The sequence below is a fragment of the Juglans regia genome, chromosome 7, assembly GCF_001411555.2.
Source record: "Juglans regia cultivar Chandler chromosome 7, Walnut 2.0, whole genome shotgun sequence".
Classification (NCBI taxonomy): Eukaryota; Viridiplantae; Streptophyta; class Magnoliopsida; order Fagales; family Juglandaceae; genus Juglans; species Juglans regia.
Window position 1 is genome coordinate 34,636,692 of NC_049907.1, and position 16,601 is coordinate 34,653,292.

General features: G+C 39.4%; 1 protein-coding gene across 1 annotated transcript; it reads right to left on the minus strand.

Moving 5' to 3' along the window:
- Nucleotides 1–3,247: 3,247 nt before the first annotated feature.
- On the minus strand, nucleotides 3,248–4,875 carry LOC108994979 (protein SRG1). The gene is made up of 4 exons (XM_018970426.2): nucleotides 4,560–4,875; nucleotides 4,218–4,465; nucleotides 3,800–4,127; nucleotides 3,248–3,712 (listed from the first exon to the last, which is right to left on the minus strand). The coding sequence occupies exons 1-4, from the start codon at nucleotides 4,818–4,820 to the stop codon at nucleotides 3,428–3,430; spliced, it is 1,122 nt and encodes a 373-aa protein (XP_018825971.1). The 5' UTR covers nucleotides 4,821–4,875; the 3' UTR covers nucleotides 3,248–3,427.
- Nucleotides 4,876–16,601: the final 11,726 nt, after the last annotated feature.

The following is a 16,601-nucleotide window of genomic DNA, read 5'->3' on the forward strand; positions in this document are numbered from 1 at the left end:
GGTGGCGTCTACAATGACTTCAATTCGAGGGAGTGGGAAGCTATCCTTAGGATAAGCTTTGTTAAGGTCAGTGAAATCCACGCACATCCTTCATTTACCATTGGCTTTTTTAACAAGCACTACATTGGAAAGCCATTTGGGGTAGTACGTTTCCCTGATGAAACTAGCCTCTAAGAGCCTATCGATCTCCTCCGCTATGGCCGTGCATTTCTCTGTGTTGAACAACCTCCAGTTCTGCCTTACTTTCTTGGCCTCTGGGCTGACGCATAGGATGTTCTACCGTCTTCATGGCTCCAGGCAAAAACATCTATGTGTTTGATTAGCAACTGCTTTAGGACCTCTCGATATTTCGGTGGGAGCTTCGTGCTGACCCTTGTGGTGGCGTTTGGGTAGTCTGGGTACAACTTTACAATCTCCAATGGCTCATTGGCCTCGGCCTGGAGTAGATTGCCCTCATCTCTCTAGCTTCTATGTCCTATTCCTCTTCTACCCAAGATAGTGGTGGTGGCTGCTCCCCTTAACTACCCACCAAACAGGGTGGCTACTCCCTTGCACTACCCACCAAACAAATTGTTGATGCCCCCGCCTTCAACTCCTAGACGTAACACTCTCGAGCCAGTATCTGCTCACCTCAAACTTCATTTTAAGGTGGTAAGTGGAGGTCACCACCTTCAAGTTGTTGAGGGTTGGGCACCCTAGCATGGCGTTATAGGAGGACGGAGCTTTGACCACCAGGAAGTCCATCATGCTGGTGACCGTGTGGGTGCCTTGCCCCTCCGTAACCGGAAGGGTGGTGATGCCAATGGGTTGGATGGCTTCTCCCGAGAATCCTTTGAGTGGAGAAGGTGATGGTCGCAGTCTGTCGTGATTAATACCCATTATGGTGAACACATCCCATGGTCGTGTAGTTGGCTATCAGCAGCATGACTACCAAGGCGTCATCATGGGGGTACATAATTCCCTCGCAATCCTCATCCCCGAATGAGATGGTCGGGGTTGCCCCCCGTCTTGGGGTATTTGCATGGCCTATTTGCCTTGTACACTTCGTGATATCTTGCCCTGCGGGTGTGGGCTTTTCTCCAAGGGGGGCCTGCTCCTGGTGCCGAGGAGAGTTATTCCTCCCTTGCCTCTCCTGCTTCTGGCGCTTAGGGCTTCTACTTCGCCTCTGCTCTCGTTGGTGATTCTCCTCCTTCTATGGTCTAATGTAATCAGCCAACATCCTTTCTAGCTCCCCACTTCTAGACATCTCTTCGACTCGCTTCTTCAGAGTGATGCACTCTTCGGTCCAATGGGAGTTGGTTCGGTGATACGTGCAGTGGCGCTGGCCTCTACCTTGCGAGTGTTCTTCCGTCCTTGATGCCAAACATTATGGTTGTTGTGGATCAGGAGATGCCCCTGGTCCTGGTGACTGGTGTATTTGTCGTGTTTATTATCCTGGTGGCCTTGGCTGTTTTTTTTTTTTTTTTTTTATCTTTGTCTTTAGAATTGTTCTGGTTCCTGTTCTCCAGTTTTGTTTCCTGCTTCCATGGCTCCAAGAGATCCTGTAATGTGTCCTCTACATTAACGAAGTCGTCTACTCGGTCCATGAGCTCCCTTAAGGTGGACGGAGTTCATCTGGCCAGTTCAACCATGAACGGACTTGGGGGCCAGATTCCTCCCAAGAGGGCAACCAAGGTGATCTTTTCATCTTGGTCATCCATGGTGAGCCTCTCTTTGTTGAAGCGCATTAGGTAAGTTTTCAGGTCTCTCCCTCCTTCTGTTTTATGGTCAGCAAATAGGCGGCTGGCTTATGGCGCCTTGTACTTGTCATAAACTACATAAGGAACTGCTTTGCTAGCTCCTCAAAACTACCAATGGATCCGGGGTGTAGGGCTCCAAACCAGCCTCGTGTTATCCCCTTCAATGTTAGCAGAAAGGGCGACAAGCCACCTTCCCGGGGAAGCCATGGAGGGTCATGTGCGCTTTGAAATTTTCGAGGTAATCAACATGATCTTTGGATCCATCGTATAGGTCAATCTGTGGTACTTTAAATTTGGACGGCAGTGGAACCACCATGACGTCCTTGTTGTAAGGGAGATCTGTCCGTGTAAGGAGCTACTCCACTAAAGAGGAACCACCCATCCTCTTCGTCATCTCCTCGTACTTGTTAACCAGACTACGCAATTCATCATGCATCTTTTTCTTCTCCATCTCTTCACTATTTACCCCCTCTGCACTATGTGCATCTCCTTCGACTTGCCTGTTATGGGCTGGGGAGTTATCCTTCTACCGTTTCAATTCCTTGTTCTCCTTTTGCAGGTGTTCGACAACTGCCATCACCTATTTCAACCTTTCTTCTGTTTCTGCTAACCTCGTCTCCACTTCCGTCATGCTTGTTTATGGATCTTGGTGCAAGTGTGATCGCGTAACGGATGGCATGTAAAAATCACGTAAAGGACGTGTTTCACAGACAGCGCCACTGTAAAGGACGTGTTTCACAACACTAACCGTACGGATGACCTGTGATAAGACAAAGGCGGCACTGGTTGCCCTAGGGAGACTCCTATGCTTAAGTTAGTAACACAGTATGAAAATAAGAGTATGTAAAGATGAAGTGAAGTGTTTGTTACCACTCGTAGGTTATTTATAGAAGGACATGGATGTAATGTGATGGCAACTGACTCTAATCACCATTCTCATGTGCATATCCTTCGTTATCCCTTATTAGTTGGGGAAGATATCTCTTGTTTTGTAGGTGTTATCTTCCCTAAGATGATCACATCCAACCGTGGATCAGCTCTCCAAATTTTTGGGAGTTATCTGCCACGTGGTCCTAGTTATTGGCTCTTCGTTTGTGGCCCTCTCAATTCAAGGCTAAGGCCTTGGGCCAGTTTTCTAGTCGTGGGCTTGGTTTCTCGAGGGTTTCCAAATATCCCCGCCATAAATCTCTCACAGCTCGGAATCGTCAAAAGCGCATCAAAATTTATACACTTGATGCGTCCCTCACACTAATAAGATGAATATATAATCAAAATGCATGTATGATTTGGGGGGCCCTGCTATCTTCCACCACTAACAAAAAGCTCTTTGCCCTTGAACAATGGAACACTGGTATTTTTGTCCATTCTCTTTTGTTGGGGTTCCCACATGTTGCTTGCTTCTTTCCATATTAGGAATGTGACAAATAAAAACAGTTGTTTCCGTTTGATTCTTGTTTTCTTCTCTGCTTACTGTTTCTAATTTATCAAAGTCCTCTTAGCAAACACGATTTGACAAGAAAAGCTTCCATTAATCGATGGTTTATACATATATGAGCTACACTTGACAGAGTAGTCTTGTGGTCGACACTTTCTTATACATAATCACTAACTAGTGGATTAGTCCAATTCCATTCATAACATTTAGGGGACAGGGGCTTAATTATAATATATATATATATATACAATTTCTAATAATCCCAAGGTGGGGGACTAAGTGGGGCCTTCTTAGTTTGAATCTTTGCAAACTCCAGGGTTTTCTTGCCTTGCAACTTGTTTGTTACATAGTGTTTACTGTACTCTCCATGATTGTATCTTCTGTATTTGCATGGGTTGTTTTCATCCACTAATTCTTGCATTGGGCCAAGCTCCATTTCGTAGCTTGGAGCATAAAATGTGACAATTGAGAGCCGGTCTTTCTCCTTGTGAGTCACTGCTCTGTGCTCCACACTCTTGTATTTACCATTTGTAAGAACCTGGAAATTTTGGGAAATCAGAAATGCCACAGTTTAGATATTGTCCTTGAACAAAGAAGCCACATATAAAGATTTCAGATCTCTTACTTCTATGGTGTCACCAATGTTGATCACAAGCGCATTTGGGATGGGCTTAACAGGAACCCATGTGTTATCTTTAAGGATTTGCAGTCCTACTGAGTTGCCCTTTCCTTGCTGCAGCACTGTCAGGGCACTTCCATCTGAATGCGGGCTTAGACCTAACACAAGGTCAGGTCTTGAACATGGTGGGTAGTAGTTCATCCTAATGGCTTGCACAGCCACCCCAAACATCTCTGCAAAGACGTTTTGACTCAGGCCCAGGCTGATGGCTATATATTTCAACAGATTCTTGCAAAGTTTCCTCACTTCTCTCGAGTAAACATCTATAGTTTCACTACAGATAGAGACAAGATTTGGGGGTTCAATAACTGACAAAAACATTGCATATTATTGCCATTGGGATAAAGTATAGCACAACAAGTACCTGAACTTGGCAGGCTTTGTTGGCCATAGTTTGGGGTTCCTGATGTGGGGGGGTTCAACCCCAAGAGCAAACATGTTGCACCAATCAAGCTTCTGGTCCTCTGAGAACACAAACGCCTGCCCATATCCTTGAACGGTCCCAGGAGCCATTGGGTACTTTTGTTTCTCTTCCAGTGGCAGCATGAAGAATTCCTCAGCCATGTTCTCTGTGCTCTCCAGCAAACTCAGCTCAATTTCATGGTTAATTACCTAAAATAACCACAACAACAAAAAAACAACAAAAATTAGCTAACAAAACTACATGACTAAATCTCTAAGCACCAACAAACTATACAATCAGTACCTGAAAGAACCCCCACTTCTCACATGCTGTTGCAAGTTTCAGAATTTCACCATGGACTTCATCATCATTGTTTCCTTTTGTAAGCTTGGAGAAGTCAACAATGGGGATGTCGTTGGGTGATGATGGAGGAGGGGCTAGTGTTGGCCTCTCGGTCATGTCCCTCACAAATCTTTCTGGAATTGTGGTTGGTTTAGACTTTCTCAGTTCTTGGACATCGGCAATGTGCCCAACCTTGATTGGTGAAAGAGGTACAGGGGCCATAGATAAAGAGCTTAAGAGTTAACAAGTGAATGCAAAATAAGTTTTACTTGGTAACTTCCCTCTTGAAAGGGTCTATTTATAGAGGGAAAGAAGCATGGATCCAAGCACTTTTTTGAGGTGCTCTGTGAGAGAGAGAGAGAGAGAGAGAGAGAAGGCACTTTGCTGCTGATATGAGTATTTTAATATAAAGTTTGTGTATAATTTTGTAGGGACCCGCACACTGCGCTTTACTTAATTAAGTCGTACATGAAACTCCATGGACAGACTCGATGTGTAGATGACATTGAAGCATAAAGAAGGCATTTGAATCAGCCACCACTGGGAGTGGTGGTCCAGCTTCTTATGATCTCTTCTATCCTCAGTACTGATCTAAGAAAACACTATGTCTATAATTTTTTACATATAAAAAATGTTAGTGGATTTTATAATTAGAGTTTCCTTAAATTTCGGTCTCATGTGATAAATCATCCAATGTGTTCTGCAATCTAATAAGAGAAATAATAGCTGCAGTCGTGAGTGCACAAGCGCCGCGCAATCATTTTGAAAAAAGTGAATAAATACGAGACCCATATGAAAAAAATTAATTTTTTAAAAGTGGACCCCACTCTTTTTCAAAACGATTGCACGGCGCTTGCGCACTCCATGACTGTATGTAGCATTATTCATCTAATAATTAGTATGTAGTTTAGAAATTTAAGAGTTTGAAACACTTTGTATTCTTTCTTGTGCTTCGTCTTCTTGCCTCTTTATATAATACAGAAGGGGATCCTAAACACTCATAATAACTAGCAAAAACAAAACAAAAAAGAAAAATGGAGCTAATAAATTGGTCTAGTCCCATGTTTTCTTGATGCTGAAATATCAATAAAGGGTTGCCATGAAGGCGGTTACAGAAGCAATCCATAATGTTATAAACTGCTTTGATTTGTATGTTAGGATGAAACAGTACAACAGAGAGAGCACATTGTTGGCTGTTGTGAGACAAATGCTAGGGAGCTATGTTAACTCAGCTTTGGATAGTGAAGCATGAAAACTCCCCCTAAAAGGAAAATTAGGTAAAATAGATGGCGGGAAACCATAGACAATAATTCGTGCTAGCGCGTAAGCCTCACACACCGCCAGATAAAAGTAGATAATAAAATATCCAAATCGTAGATGGATGGATGGCTAATAGGAGACCCCATAGCTGTAGATTGGTATCAACCTTCCAAAGAGAAGAAGGAAAAAAAAAAACACACACACATATTTACTAAGTAGTGGGGAAGGGGAAGGAGGTGTACACCCCTATTCAATGTAGAACTTACCACAGCATCTTTATAATTTGTGATATTGTCTTTGTAAAGTTCTGGCACTTTCAAGATATGATCTTGATATGATTCTTGACTATTATTAAGCCACTCTAATATGGTCAGGTCAGTAGAATGAAATAATAAATATATTTTTTACAGAGTTTTTAGTTAAATTTTAAATTCTAAAGTGTGAAAAATAAACACATAATCATTATTTTCTATACAAGTTTCCCAACACGACGTTAAATATTCAATAAATATTATAAAATTCTGTGTCATTCTAAATCTTAGGTTTTGAATAAAAATTCCAGGTGATAATTATCAGTCCGTTTACCAACCAGCCAGTTTTTATTTTTTATTTTTTTGGGTTGTTTTTGAAAAGAACATGTGATTCTTTGGGTATTTTTCTAATGGTTTTTAAGAGCTTGGAATTTATTAAGTATTAGGAGGGGTAGTGTAGTGAGGACTTGTTTGCTGTTGCAGACTAATTAATTAAATGGAGTGATAGAGAAGTAGGGGCCTTTCCATTGTGCAAAGTGGATGTCTCCATCGCTGCAGACCAGATCTAGTGTTGATTTCATCATGCCCCTCCCCCTCACTTAGAGGGTCTATACTTTTTAACGTAATACATTTTAATTGATTTCAAAAACTAAACATTTAAATTAAAAATATATGATTGAAGATAATAAAACCAGAGACTTTAATACACATCAACTACTCTTTGAATGAGAAGTACTATAATAAAACCCTCCTTAAACCACATCAGATTTAATTTATAAGATTCAATTTTTAAAATTTATCTTTCAAATCAAATTATGTCACGTAGACATCTTATTAGGTGTACTCGACACACCGACCACACCGAGTACTTAGGAATAGAATTTTTTTTTTTTTTTCAAAACTACTTTCTCCACTAAAAACTGGATGGCTTGACACAGTATAGAAAAGTTCTATCGGTTTTCTTCTTTTGTTTTTTTCTAGCTGAGGCCTTTTTTCTCATTTTTTAATTAAATTATTCTGTCTATCTTCCATCTAAAAATTTGGCGAAAGGTCCACTATGTTTATGTATCTGTTATACACTAAAAAAGAGAGAAGCAGAAGTCAAAACACGCAAGTGGTTGGGGAGCCCCCTTCCCCTTCCCTTTCCCCTTCCCCTTCTAGTCGTTGCATCCACTCTTGAAGGGATGGAGGGACCCCAAACCCTCCCTCCACCTGTTGTGCCATTGGCGGTGCCTTTGCTTGTCCCATTTTCTTCTATTTTCTTTTGAAGTTTTATTGGGAGACATTAAAAAATAGCGAGAATATACGTGACATTTTAAAAGATTAAAATTTTAGAAAAAAAATGCGAGAAATACTTTAACTAGAAAGAAATTTTATAAAAATAAATTTACAAACTGACGTGATTTAATATGATCCGTTAGAATGTAAAAATTTTTACTGTAAAGTAAATATAACGTATCGGATTCATTTGAATTCACGTGAGTTTATATATTTATTTTTATAGGATTTTTTTTGTGGCTAACACTTCACTTTTTAACAATCTCTGAAGTCTGAAATTCTAAGAGGCTCAAGATACTAATTCAGAAATTGATGAAAAGTGGGTTCACATATCCAATTCTCTTATAAAAGAGATATTAATGAATTTAAATTAATTGGGTGGTGGTGGTGTTTTTTCTGCGAGTACGCACCGCAGGAAGTATGAACTCCTCACATGAATTGCGCAGACTGCTTGCCCCTGAGAAGGACGTACCAGAAAGTTGTCCCCAAAGAAAGAAAAGAGAAGAAAAACCGTACTCGAGAATCTTAGAAAGATTGTAATGTATGTATTTCTTTTCAGGGAGTGATGCAGAAAAGTGAAGAGCAATAAGGAAATCTGTGTGTTTCAGAGATTCCACAAAACTAAAAAAGTCGCATAAATTTCGAGCACTTGTAAGCCATTGCATTTCCAATTAATAGTTATTTTCCATTTCCACCATGCATACTCTCACATCTCTCTGTTCTTTTTCCCAGTGCACTAAAAGTGGCAGTTCTACTGTCAATATCATTAAATTGAATGTAATTTAACTTAAAAATTGTTAAAGACTCGTTTGTTTTTACAACTCATCTCAACTCATCTCATCTTATTATTATAATTTTTTTAAATTTTCACATAAAATAAAATAAACAATTCAACTTTTTTAAATTTCAAAACAAAAATAATATTAAAAAAATATATTCTAATAACATTTTATTCAACTTTTAATTTTAATATCAATTCATCTCATCATCTCATATCATCCATGAAAACAAATAATGCCACTGTTGAAAGTTGAAAAACTAAAAATCCCAAAAGTTGTCGGTGTCTAATGTTGGTTTTGTGATTGACATGAAAAGTATCACATTGGATGGATCCCTGAGACCCAACACTCTACTTGTGTTGTTGAAACCATGTATGATCTTTATCCTATGTGAATGCAAAATTGGTTCTATAGATTTTCAGAAGAGTTGTGTGATCAGACTGTGTTTAGTTGTTGGAGTGAACTCAACTCATCCCAAACTATTGAAGAAGAGAGTTGATGCATATCAATTGTATGAAAGAAAGAAAGCCTTTTACATAGCATGATTCTATGCTACTCCCTTTCCCTTTTTACAATATACAATGACCAATATATAGGACTTTAGTTATAACAAAATTTCACCTAAGATTACTATTTATCTTGTCACATCAGCCTTGCTGTTACAATGAGAATCTTCTTGAATGTTCTCTAAAGTTCTAGTGGCTTGCTCTGATTTGTTGTGCTCGAATGCAAGTAATATGACACGCCTTCAACCTCCACTTGGAATGGAACAGAGACTAGAGCATCGGGACATACAATACAAGGTTACATACTCTCGTACATGCAATCCTAATGTGCAATTAGTAGTATGTAATAATCGCAACGGAAATAAAAGGTGTAAGTATAAAATACGCCAGAATAACTAAAAAATCACAACTTCATTAGAAATCATTAAGTTCAAAATACCAACGTAGCATAGACTTAGTACAACTAAGAGTTAAAGTCAAATCATTCTCTTCATGTGATCTAAAGCATGAAGGACTTGAGTTATAAACATCAGGATTAAATCCAATCTCCTCGCAAGGTTCGACTCCTCTTCAATTAGTTGGATTCAGCGCTCCATCTAGCTCGATCTCCTCAAGACATAGCACAACTTCTACCATTTCAAGTGAAATGATAGTGGTCCCATAATGGGTGAGATTTACTAGAAATCTCAGTAAGTTAAACAACCAACATGTATAAAGATAAATTAAGCATGAAAAATGGACAAATATGTAATACATGAAATGCAAAATGAAAATCAGTATGCATGTCTCCCATCTAGATTCCTCAACATTTCAGAAAAAATAGAGATACAGGTTTTCCTTCAATAAACATTTTTGCCATCATTTTTTAAAACATAGCTTCATAACTTTCATTATTAACTTTCATCATTATTAGCAATTCTTGATTAACAATATAATGTGTGGTAATGTCACAGTTTCCAGTTCCCTATATATGCACTGTGATTACTTGTCGGTAACTGCAGAATAACTCACATTGAAACTACGTTGTCTATAGACTCATTCTCAATGCATTGGTAAATATAACATATCATCATAAAAATTCATAACGTGTACACCCACCAGCATTAGGTGTCATAACATATTGACTTCACTCCGACATTCTTTAAAAAGAACTCATTCGAAGTCTGCTAATATTCTTCCTCAACCCAGGGGTTACCACTCTATTCTTAAACACTCCAGAGTGGACAGAAGAGTTCCACTAGGATAATTCTTCATCCTAGCCTTTGGGGTTGTGACAAAAATTATTTTTATACTATGTTTAAAAAATGTATTTCATGACATGTGCATATGCAGCAAGTTTTCATGTGAAAATGATATTTATATGCAATATGCTAAAAATGGTAAAAATATCACATGTCATGTAAGTATGCATTCAATGTATCATATAACATGATATTTTATACTCAAAATAATAATTGAAATATGAATAAAACATTTATCAACAATTCATAAATAATCTATCAAGGTATAAGTTAGAGGCCAACTTACAAACTTCTTGAGTATTTTGAGAATAACGCCGTAGCTGAGTAAATCATGTGCGTACTAAGTTAGGATTAATACTTCTATGGATAAGGTTCACAATCAAAGGCTTCAAAAATTAGATATTTACAAAAATACCCCTAGACTTTCAAAAATTATCATTTAGGCCCTAAATTTTCACTAATTGTAAACGAACTCCAAATTTCATGAACTTCATATTTTTAGAATTCTAAAACCATCTATACCTTTGGATTTTCAAAAATCAAAGTGGAACTTGCCCAAACAATCTCAACCCGTGGCATGCATCCTAGTTAATGCCTAAGTGTGTTTTTAACTATTGATCCCTATGAATGCATGCATATGAGATTTTATCTAATCACATATGATCACTAACATCTTTAATTACATAATCAATGCTAATTATTGGATAATAAAGTTCATCCTAACACTTAATCATGACTAAGAAATCATTAATCACCAATTTATTCAAAACCGATTCTTACTTGATAATCAAAACAATATAGATTTAAAACCTACCATGGCATGCTTCTAACCACAATTTAAATCTTCCATAATCATGTTAAGACAATGATAAAATCATATCAAATCATACTTAAGACATGCCATAGCTAAATCTCCAGTTAAAATCATTTAATCATTCAAACCATCTCTTAATTGACCTGGTTTTGAACTAAGCACGATAACCTTCTCAAAACTCAACCAAATTTCGTACCAACACTTGGAAATAAAACTTGACATGCTAACTAAGATCAAAAGCAAGAAAAATTACAAATTTCGTGACCTTCCAAGCACTCAAAACAACCTTATACAAGAACACTTAAGAACTCACTCAGTTTCACTCTTTTGATCTCTAAGAGGGAGAAGTGCTCTCAAGGCTCAAGAGGAAGCTTGGAGCTGAGGTGTGAAGGATTAGGAGGTGAGGAGGTGAGGGAGGTATTTATAGGGTTCAAGAGAGGTGGAGACGTTAGCCTTGGTGCAAGGTGATTGGGTGAAGTGGGAGGTGCACAAGTTTGAAAATTTTCCAAACTTCTTCCATGGGCTTATGTCACCTTGTGTAGGGGGAATAGTGGCCTAAAACCACCATGATTCCCTCTCCACAGTAGCTTCAAGAGTCTTGTTGAGATGTCCAGGTCGTGGGGCATCATTTGGGTGGTAAAAAATCCCTCAAACCACCCTTGGAAACCAGCGGATGGAGGTGGTTTTGAGGTGGTAGAAATTCAGTTCGGTTTTGGATGGTTTTAGGCAGCAAAACTGAGTCAAAATCCTTCATGATGGTCATGGGACCTCTTGGGGATTGGGTGGTGAAGGAGTTGGCATGGGGTGGTGGTGCAAACCATGGTAGGAGGCTGGTTCAAAATCAATCCAATCGATCCCTACACAAACTAGACCAAGGTGCACCCGGTTTGGTTCGAGTTAGTTTGTACAACTAAATTCGTCCAAGGCTCAAACTGGGTTTGAGAGGGTCTCATGAGGTGTTTAAGGACCATATTACCCTCGAGGAAAAGCCACAAAAATTTTGAGCCCAATGGTAAAACAGCCCAAGCATTACAAAGGGCAATGCACAAAACCGATTGATGCAAGGTTTGGGCTTGATATGTCATTTTTCTTAATGACATGTGGGGAGGTTTATTTAGGATATTAGTGAGGTCTAATTATGAGGTAATGAAGTATTAATTCAAAAATTTTTGAATTAAAAGGTTTAAGAAAAGATTAAACACAATTAAGTTTCAAAGCATAGCTTAAAATTATCTAACCTCAAGTATGATGGTTAATAGACTTAGCCAATTTTCAAAACTTAATTTGGGTACTTAGGGTATTATTTGGGTTTAAGGAAGCCAATGGTATGGTGTATTGGGCTTTTGATCTTAAATGGTAAAATAAACTCAAATATGGCTTTGGACCTTATGGGCTTCAAAGGCCTTATGCCTTCCTTATACTTGGGCCAAAACTAGTCTTGATTTCCTAAGAGCTTGGTTCAAGTCTTCTTGGGCTAGGCCCACGAATTCTCTAAGGTCCTAAAAAGCCTTACTAAGATCATTATTGGGCTTGCCTCTTAAATCCTTAACTTAATGACACTAAGTACCAAGATTGAGGCTAACCTCACTATCAACCTTAATATAAGTAACTAACCCAAAATTAAAAGCCTAATCTAAAATGCTTAAGACTTAATCAAGAGTTAATTAAGCGGAGTGTTACATAATACTATTGCCTTAATATCCCCCCTCAATCCAAGCAGCACGATAGTGACCGTGAGGCTAGATCGAAGCTGTGAAAACCGTGTAGTGGACAGTGGTTTGGTGAGGATATCAGTGATCTGGTCTTTGCTAGAGATGAACGACACTTGAATTGATTTAGCCGCAACTCTTTCTTGAATAAAATGGCAATCCAATTCAATATGCTGGGTTCTTGAGTGGATCACAAGATTGAGTGAGAGATATGTGGCACCAAGGTTGTCACACCAAAGAGTCAGGGTGTAGGAAGAAAACTACCAAGTTCACATAAGAGAGACTGTAACCAAAGAAACTCACAAGTAGTGTTAGCAACAAATTTGTACTTGGCTTCAGTGGAAGACCGAGCAATTGTGGGTTGTTTCTTAGAACCTCAAGAAATAAGATGTTTCCCAAAATAAATACAGAAGCCTTCAGTGGACCGACAATCATCAGGGTATCCAGCCCAGTCAACATCTGTAAAGACAAACAAAGTGTAAGGTGATGACACAGAAAAAAAATAAACCAAAATGATGAGTATGATTAAGATATCGAAGAATACGTTTAACGGCCTACCAGTGGAGAAGGCAAGGACAATGCATGTATTGGCAAACACGATTAACAGTGAATGATATGTCAGGTCGAGTGAAGGCTAAATATTGAAGGTTGCCCACTACACTTTTGTACCACATCCAATGCAGTAAGTTTTTCCAAAGTGGACATTGGTGTGGAGACAACCTTAGAAAGATGCATATTTGTTCGAGTGACAAGATCAGTGACATATTTACACTAAGATAAAAACAAGCCAGATGAAGTCTGATGGACCTCCATACCCAAGAAATAACTTAGCAACCTTAAATCTTTAACAAGAAAATGGGACTTTAAGAAATTAATAAAATCTGAAATGAGTGTGGGGTTTGACCCAGTGACAATGAGATCATCTACATATATCAAAATATATAAGCAATCAGAGGTAGTACGCATGATGAACAAGGAAAAGAGTCGGAGCTAGAACATTTAAAACTAAAAGATAATAGCTTATCACTAAACTTGGCAAACCAGGCTCTAGGCACATGTTTCAAGCCATAAAGGGACTTCTTTAACTTACAGACATGAGTAGGGAAGTCAGGATTCACGAACCCAAGAGGTTGCTTCATGTAGACTACCTCTTCAAGGTCTCCATGTAAGAAAGTATTTTGTATGTCGAGTTGGTGCAGTGCCTAGTTTGAAGTAACTACAAGAGAAAGAATCAGTCTAATGGTGACAGGTTTAACAACGGAGCTAAAAGTTTCATGATAATCCAAATCAGGTTGCTCATAAAACCCTTGAGCCACAAGGCGAGCCTTGCAACGCTCAAGAGTTCCATCAGCTCGACGTTTAGTTTTTAGAATCAACTTGGATCCGAGAAGGTTGAAATCGGGAGAGGAAGGAACGAGGTCCCACGTCTGATTGTGGAGAAGGGTTGTTATCTCTGTGGACATGGTTGAACGCCATTCAGAGTATTTTGAAGCTTCTGTGAAGGATGTAGGCTCTTCAAGAATAGACGATGGAGAAGAAATTTCAGTGAGTGACGTCGAGTGTTTTGCAGGCAGTACAATGCCATCAGTACGTTGGCGAGGATGAAGAGTGTTGGTCTTCAACCTAGTGACCATTGGATGAGAGGGTTGTGGTAAGGAAGATGAGGATGAATGAGATGATGAGGGGCAAAGGGAAGCAACTAAAGGAAGAGAGGGAGTGACAGCACTAGTGTTTTCGGGAAGAGATGAAAAGGACGTAGAGTTCGGAGTAGATTGAGAGTGGTGACTAGGCTGGGAAGTGGGAGTGGATAAGACTGTGCTAAAAGGACGTGGGCCTGGATGTGTTGGATAAGAACGTATAGGAAAAGAAAAAATAGAAGTTGAGTTGGGCTGTGATGTGTTGGAGTCCCGTGAGATTGAAGGAGATGTGGGCTGAGAAGCAAAAGGGAACTCGGATTCATTGAAGATAACGTCCCTAGACAAATATGTGCGGCCCGAAGATATGTGTAGACAAATATAGCCTTGTGATCGGGGCTATATCCCAAAAAAACACAAGATTTTGACTAATAATCCAATTTGTGGTGATTGAAGGGCCTGAAATTGGGCCAATAGGTGGACCCAAAAACACGAAAAAAAATTGTAGTTCGAAATTTTTCCCATTAAAATCTCAAAAGGGGACTTGTTGTGAAGAACGGGAATAGGCATACAATTAATTAGAAAAGTGGCCGTTTGAAAGGTCTCGGCCCAATAGGTGTGCGGAACGAATGCACGAGATAAGAGTGAGAGACTAGTTTCGACTATGTGTCGATGACGGCGTTCCGCACTCCCATTTTGTTGATGAGAGTGTGAACAAGTAATACGATACATAATTCCACAAGATTGAAAAATGGTTTTAAGAGGGCAAAACTCTCCACCCCAATCAGTTTGAACCGAAATAACATTTGTATTAAAAGTATTACTAACAAAGCGTAGAAAAGCTAAAATCAAAGAAGAGGCATTGGACTTTGCTTGTATAGGAAACAACCAAATAAATTTGGAAAAGTCATCAACAATTGAAAGGTAGTAACGAGATCCATTTCTTAAAAGTACTAGTGCAGGACCCTAGACATCCATGAATAAAAGTTGAAATGGTTGTTGAGAGCGAGAAGATGAAGTTGGGTGTGGGAGAGCACGTGCCATAGCATTAGAACAGCTATGTAATGACCTAAATTAAGGCTAGTATTCACAGGAAGACTAAACCAACGAATAACAAGGGAGGTGGTGCAAGGAGATAGGTGGCCCAGCCATGAGTGCCACAATTGAGCTGAGGTGCGAATGCCGAGACAGGCTTGAGGAGATGGAGATAAGTACACTGCAATCGACGACAAGGAATACAAGCCATCTTTGACGTGACCCTGAAGCAAAACTTCTCGGGAGCATGAATCCTTCACAAGAAACAAATCAGAGTAAAACTCAAAGAAAACACAGTTCTTGACAAAATTGACGTAGCGAAAGAAGATTGCAGGAAATAGAGGGAACATGAAGTAAATGTTTTAAAAGAAAATTGCCAGAGGAAGCATTCATCTGGGCAAAACCAATGTATTGTATCGGTAGGGTAGAACCATCTTTGATGCTAACTTGGTTGGGTCCCTGATATGGCATTGAGTCCAGACTGAGATTGTTAAAATCAGCTTTAAAATGATGGATTGTTGCCGTGTCTAGAAAACATGTGTTGCTCGAGGATGCAGGAGATGAAAGAATGGTATTGTTGGCAGTAAGAGATGCAGATGGAGGAGACTGGTAAGATTGATTAAACCTGTGATAACAGGAGAGAGCAGTGTGACCAAGTTTATGGCACACTTGACACATGGGTCAAGAATCTGGGTGATAAAGAGAGGAGGAAGTATTATGGGTAAAAGACTAAGAAGGCGAGCGATAACCAAAGTAAGTGCCTCGGCCAGAGGCACATCCTCACCGCTCTCCCTGAAAGGAAGAATAATTCGACAACGAGGAGACCCTACAGAAGGTGAAAATCGAGTTGTAGTAGAATGAGCAGCTAGAGTGGTGCTAGAGAGGAGAGATTGTGTTTGATGAGAGACGCGAGATTCATGATTTAGAAGATAATTGTAAAGTTGACGGGAAGAGAGGGAACCTGAACGAGTAGTAATAGATGTAACAAGGGATTCATATTCGGTACTAAGACCAGCTAGAAGATATATGGAGAATTCAGAGTCAATAAGAGTGCGACATGTAGCCCCTAAGGTAGCAGCTTAGCATTTGGCTTTGTTATAGTAATCAGAAACGGATTCAAGGCCTTTTTTCAAAGTGGCGAGTTGATATTGAGTGTGAATGATGTGTGCCGAAGATCTGGCAGCAAAGATGCTTTGAAGAATGTTCCAAATTGCAAACAAAGTGGTACAATCGAGAACTTGGGCCAACACAGCGTCAGAAAGGGAGGAATTAAGAGTGGACATGATCAATTGATCCTGTAAAACGCACTGAGTATGCGCAAGATTGGGGTTGTCATCGATGAGGGCAGCGGGCATGGGAGAAGAACCATCAACATATCTATAGAGTTGATGACACTTCAAGAATGGAACAATTTGGGCTTTCCATATAAGATAATCATCTATGGTAAGCTTAACTGTGATGAAATGAGAAGCTGAATTGAGTAAGTTGGGATTGGG

Excerpts from the sequence above, each read along its gene's own strand:
- LOC108994979 (XM_018970426.2), bottom strand. The coding sequence starts at position 4,820 with ATGGCCCCTGTACCTCTTTCACCAATCAAGGTTGGGCACATTGCCGAT. Across the intron at positions 4,466-4,559 it reads AGAAGTGGGGGTTCTTTCAG|GTAATTAACCATGAAATTGA; the intron begins GTACTGATTGTA and ends TGGTTATTTTAG. Across the intron at positions 4,128-4,217 it reads ACAAAGCCTGCCAAGTTCAG|TGAAACTATAGATGTTTACT; the intron begins GTACTTGTTGTG and ends CTCTATCTGTAG.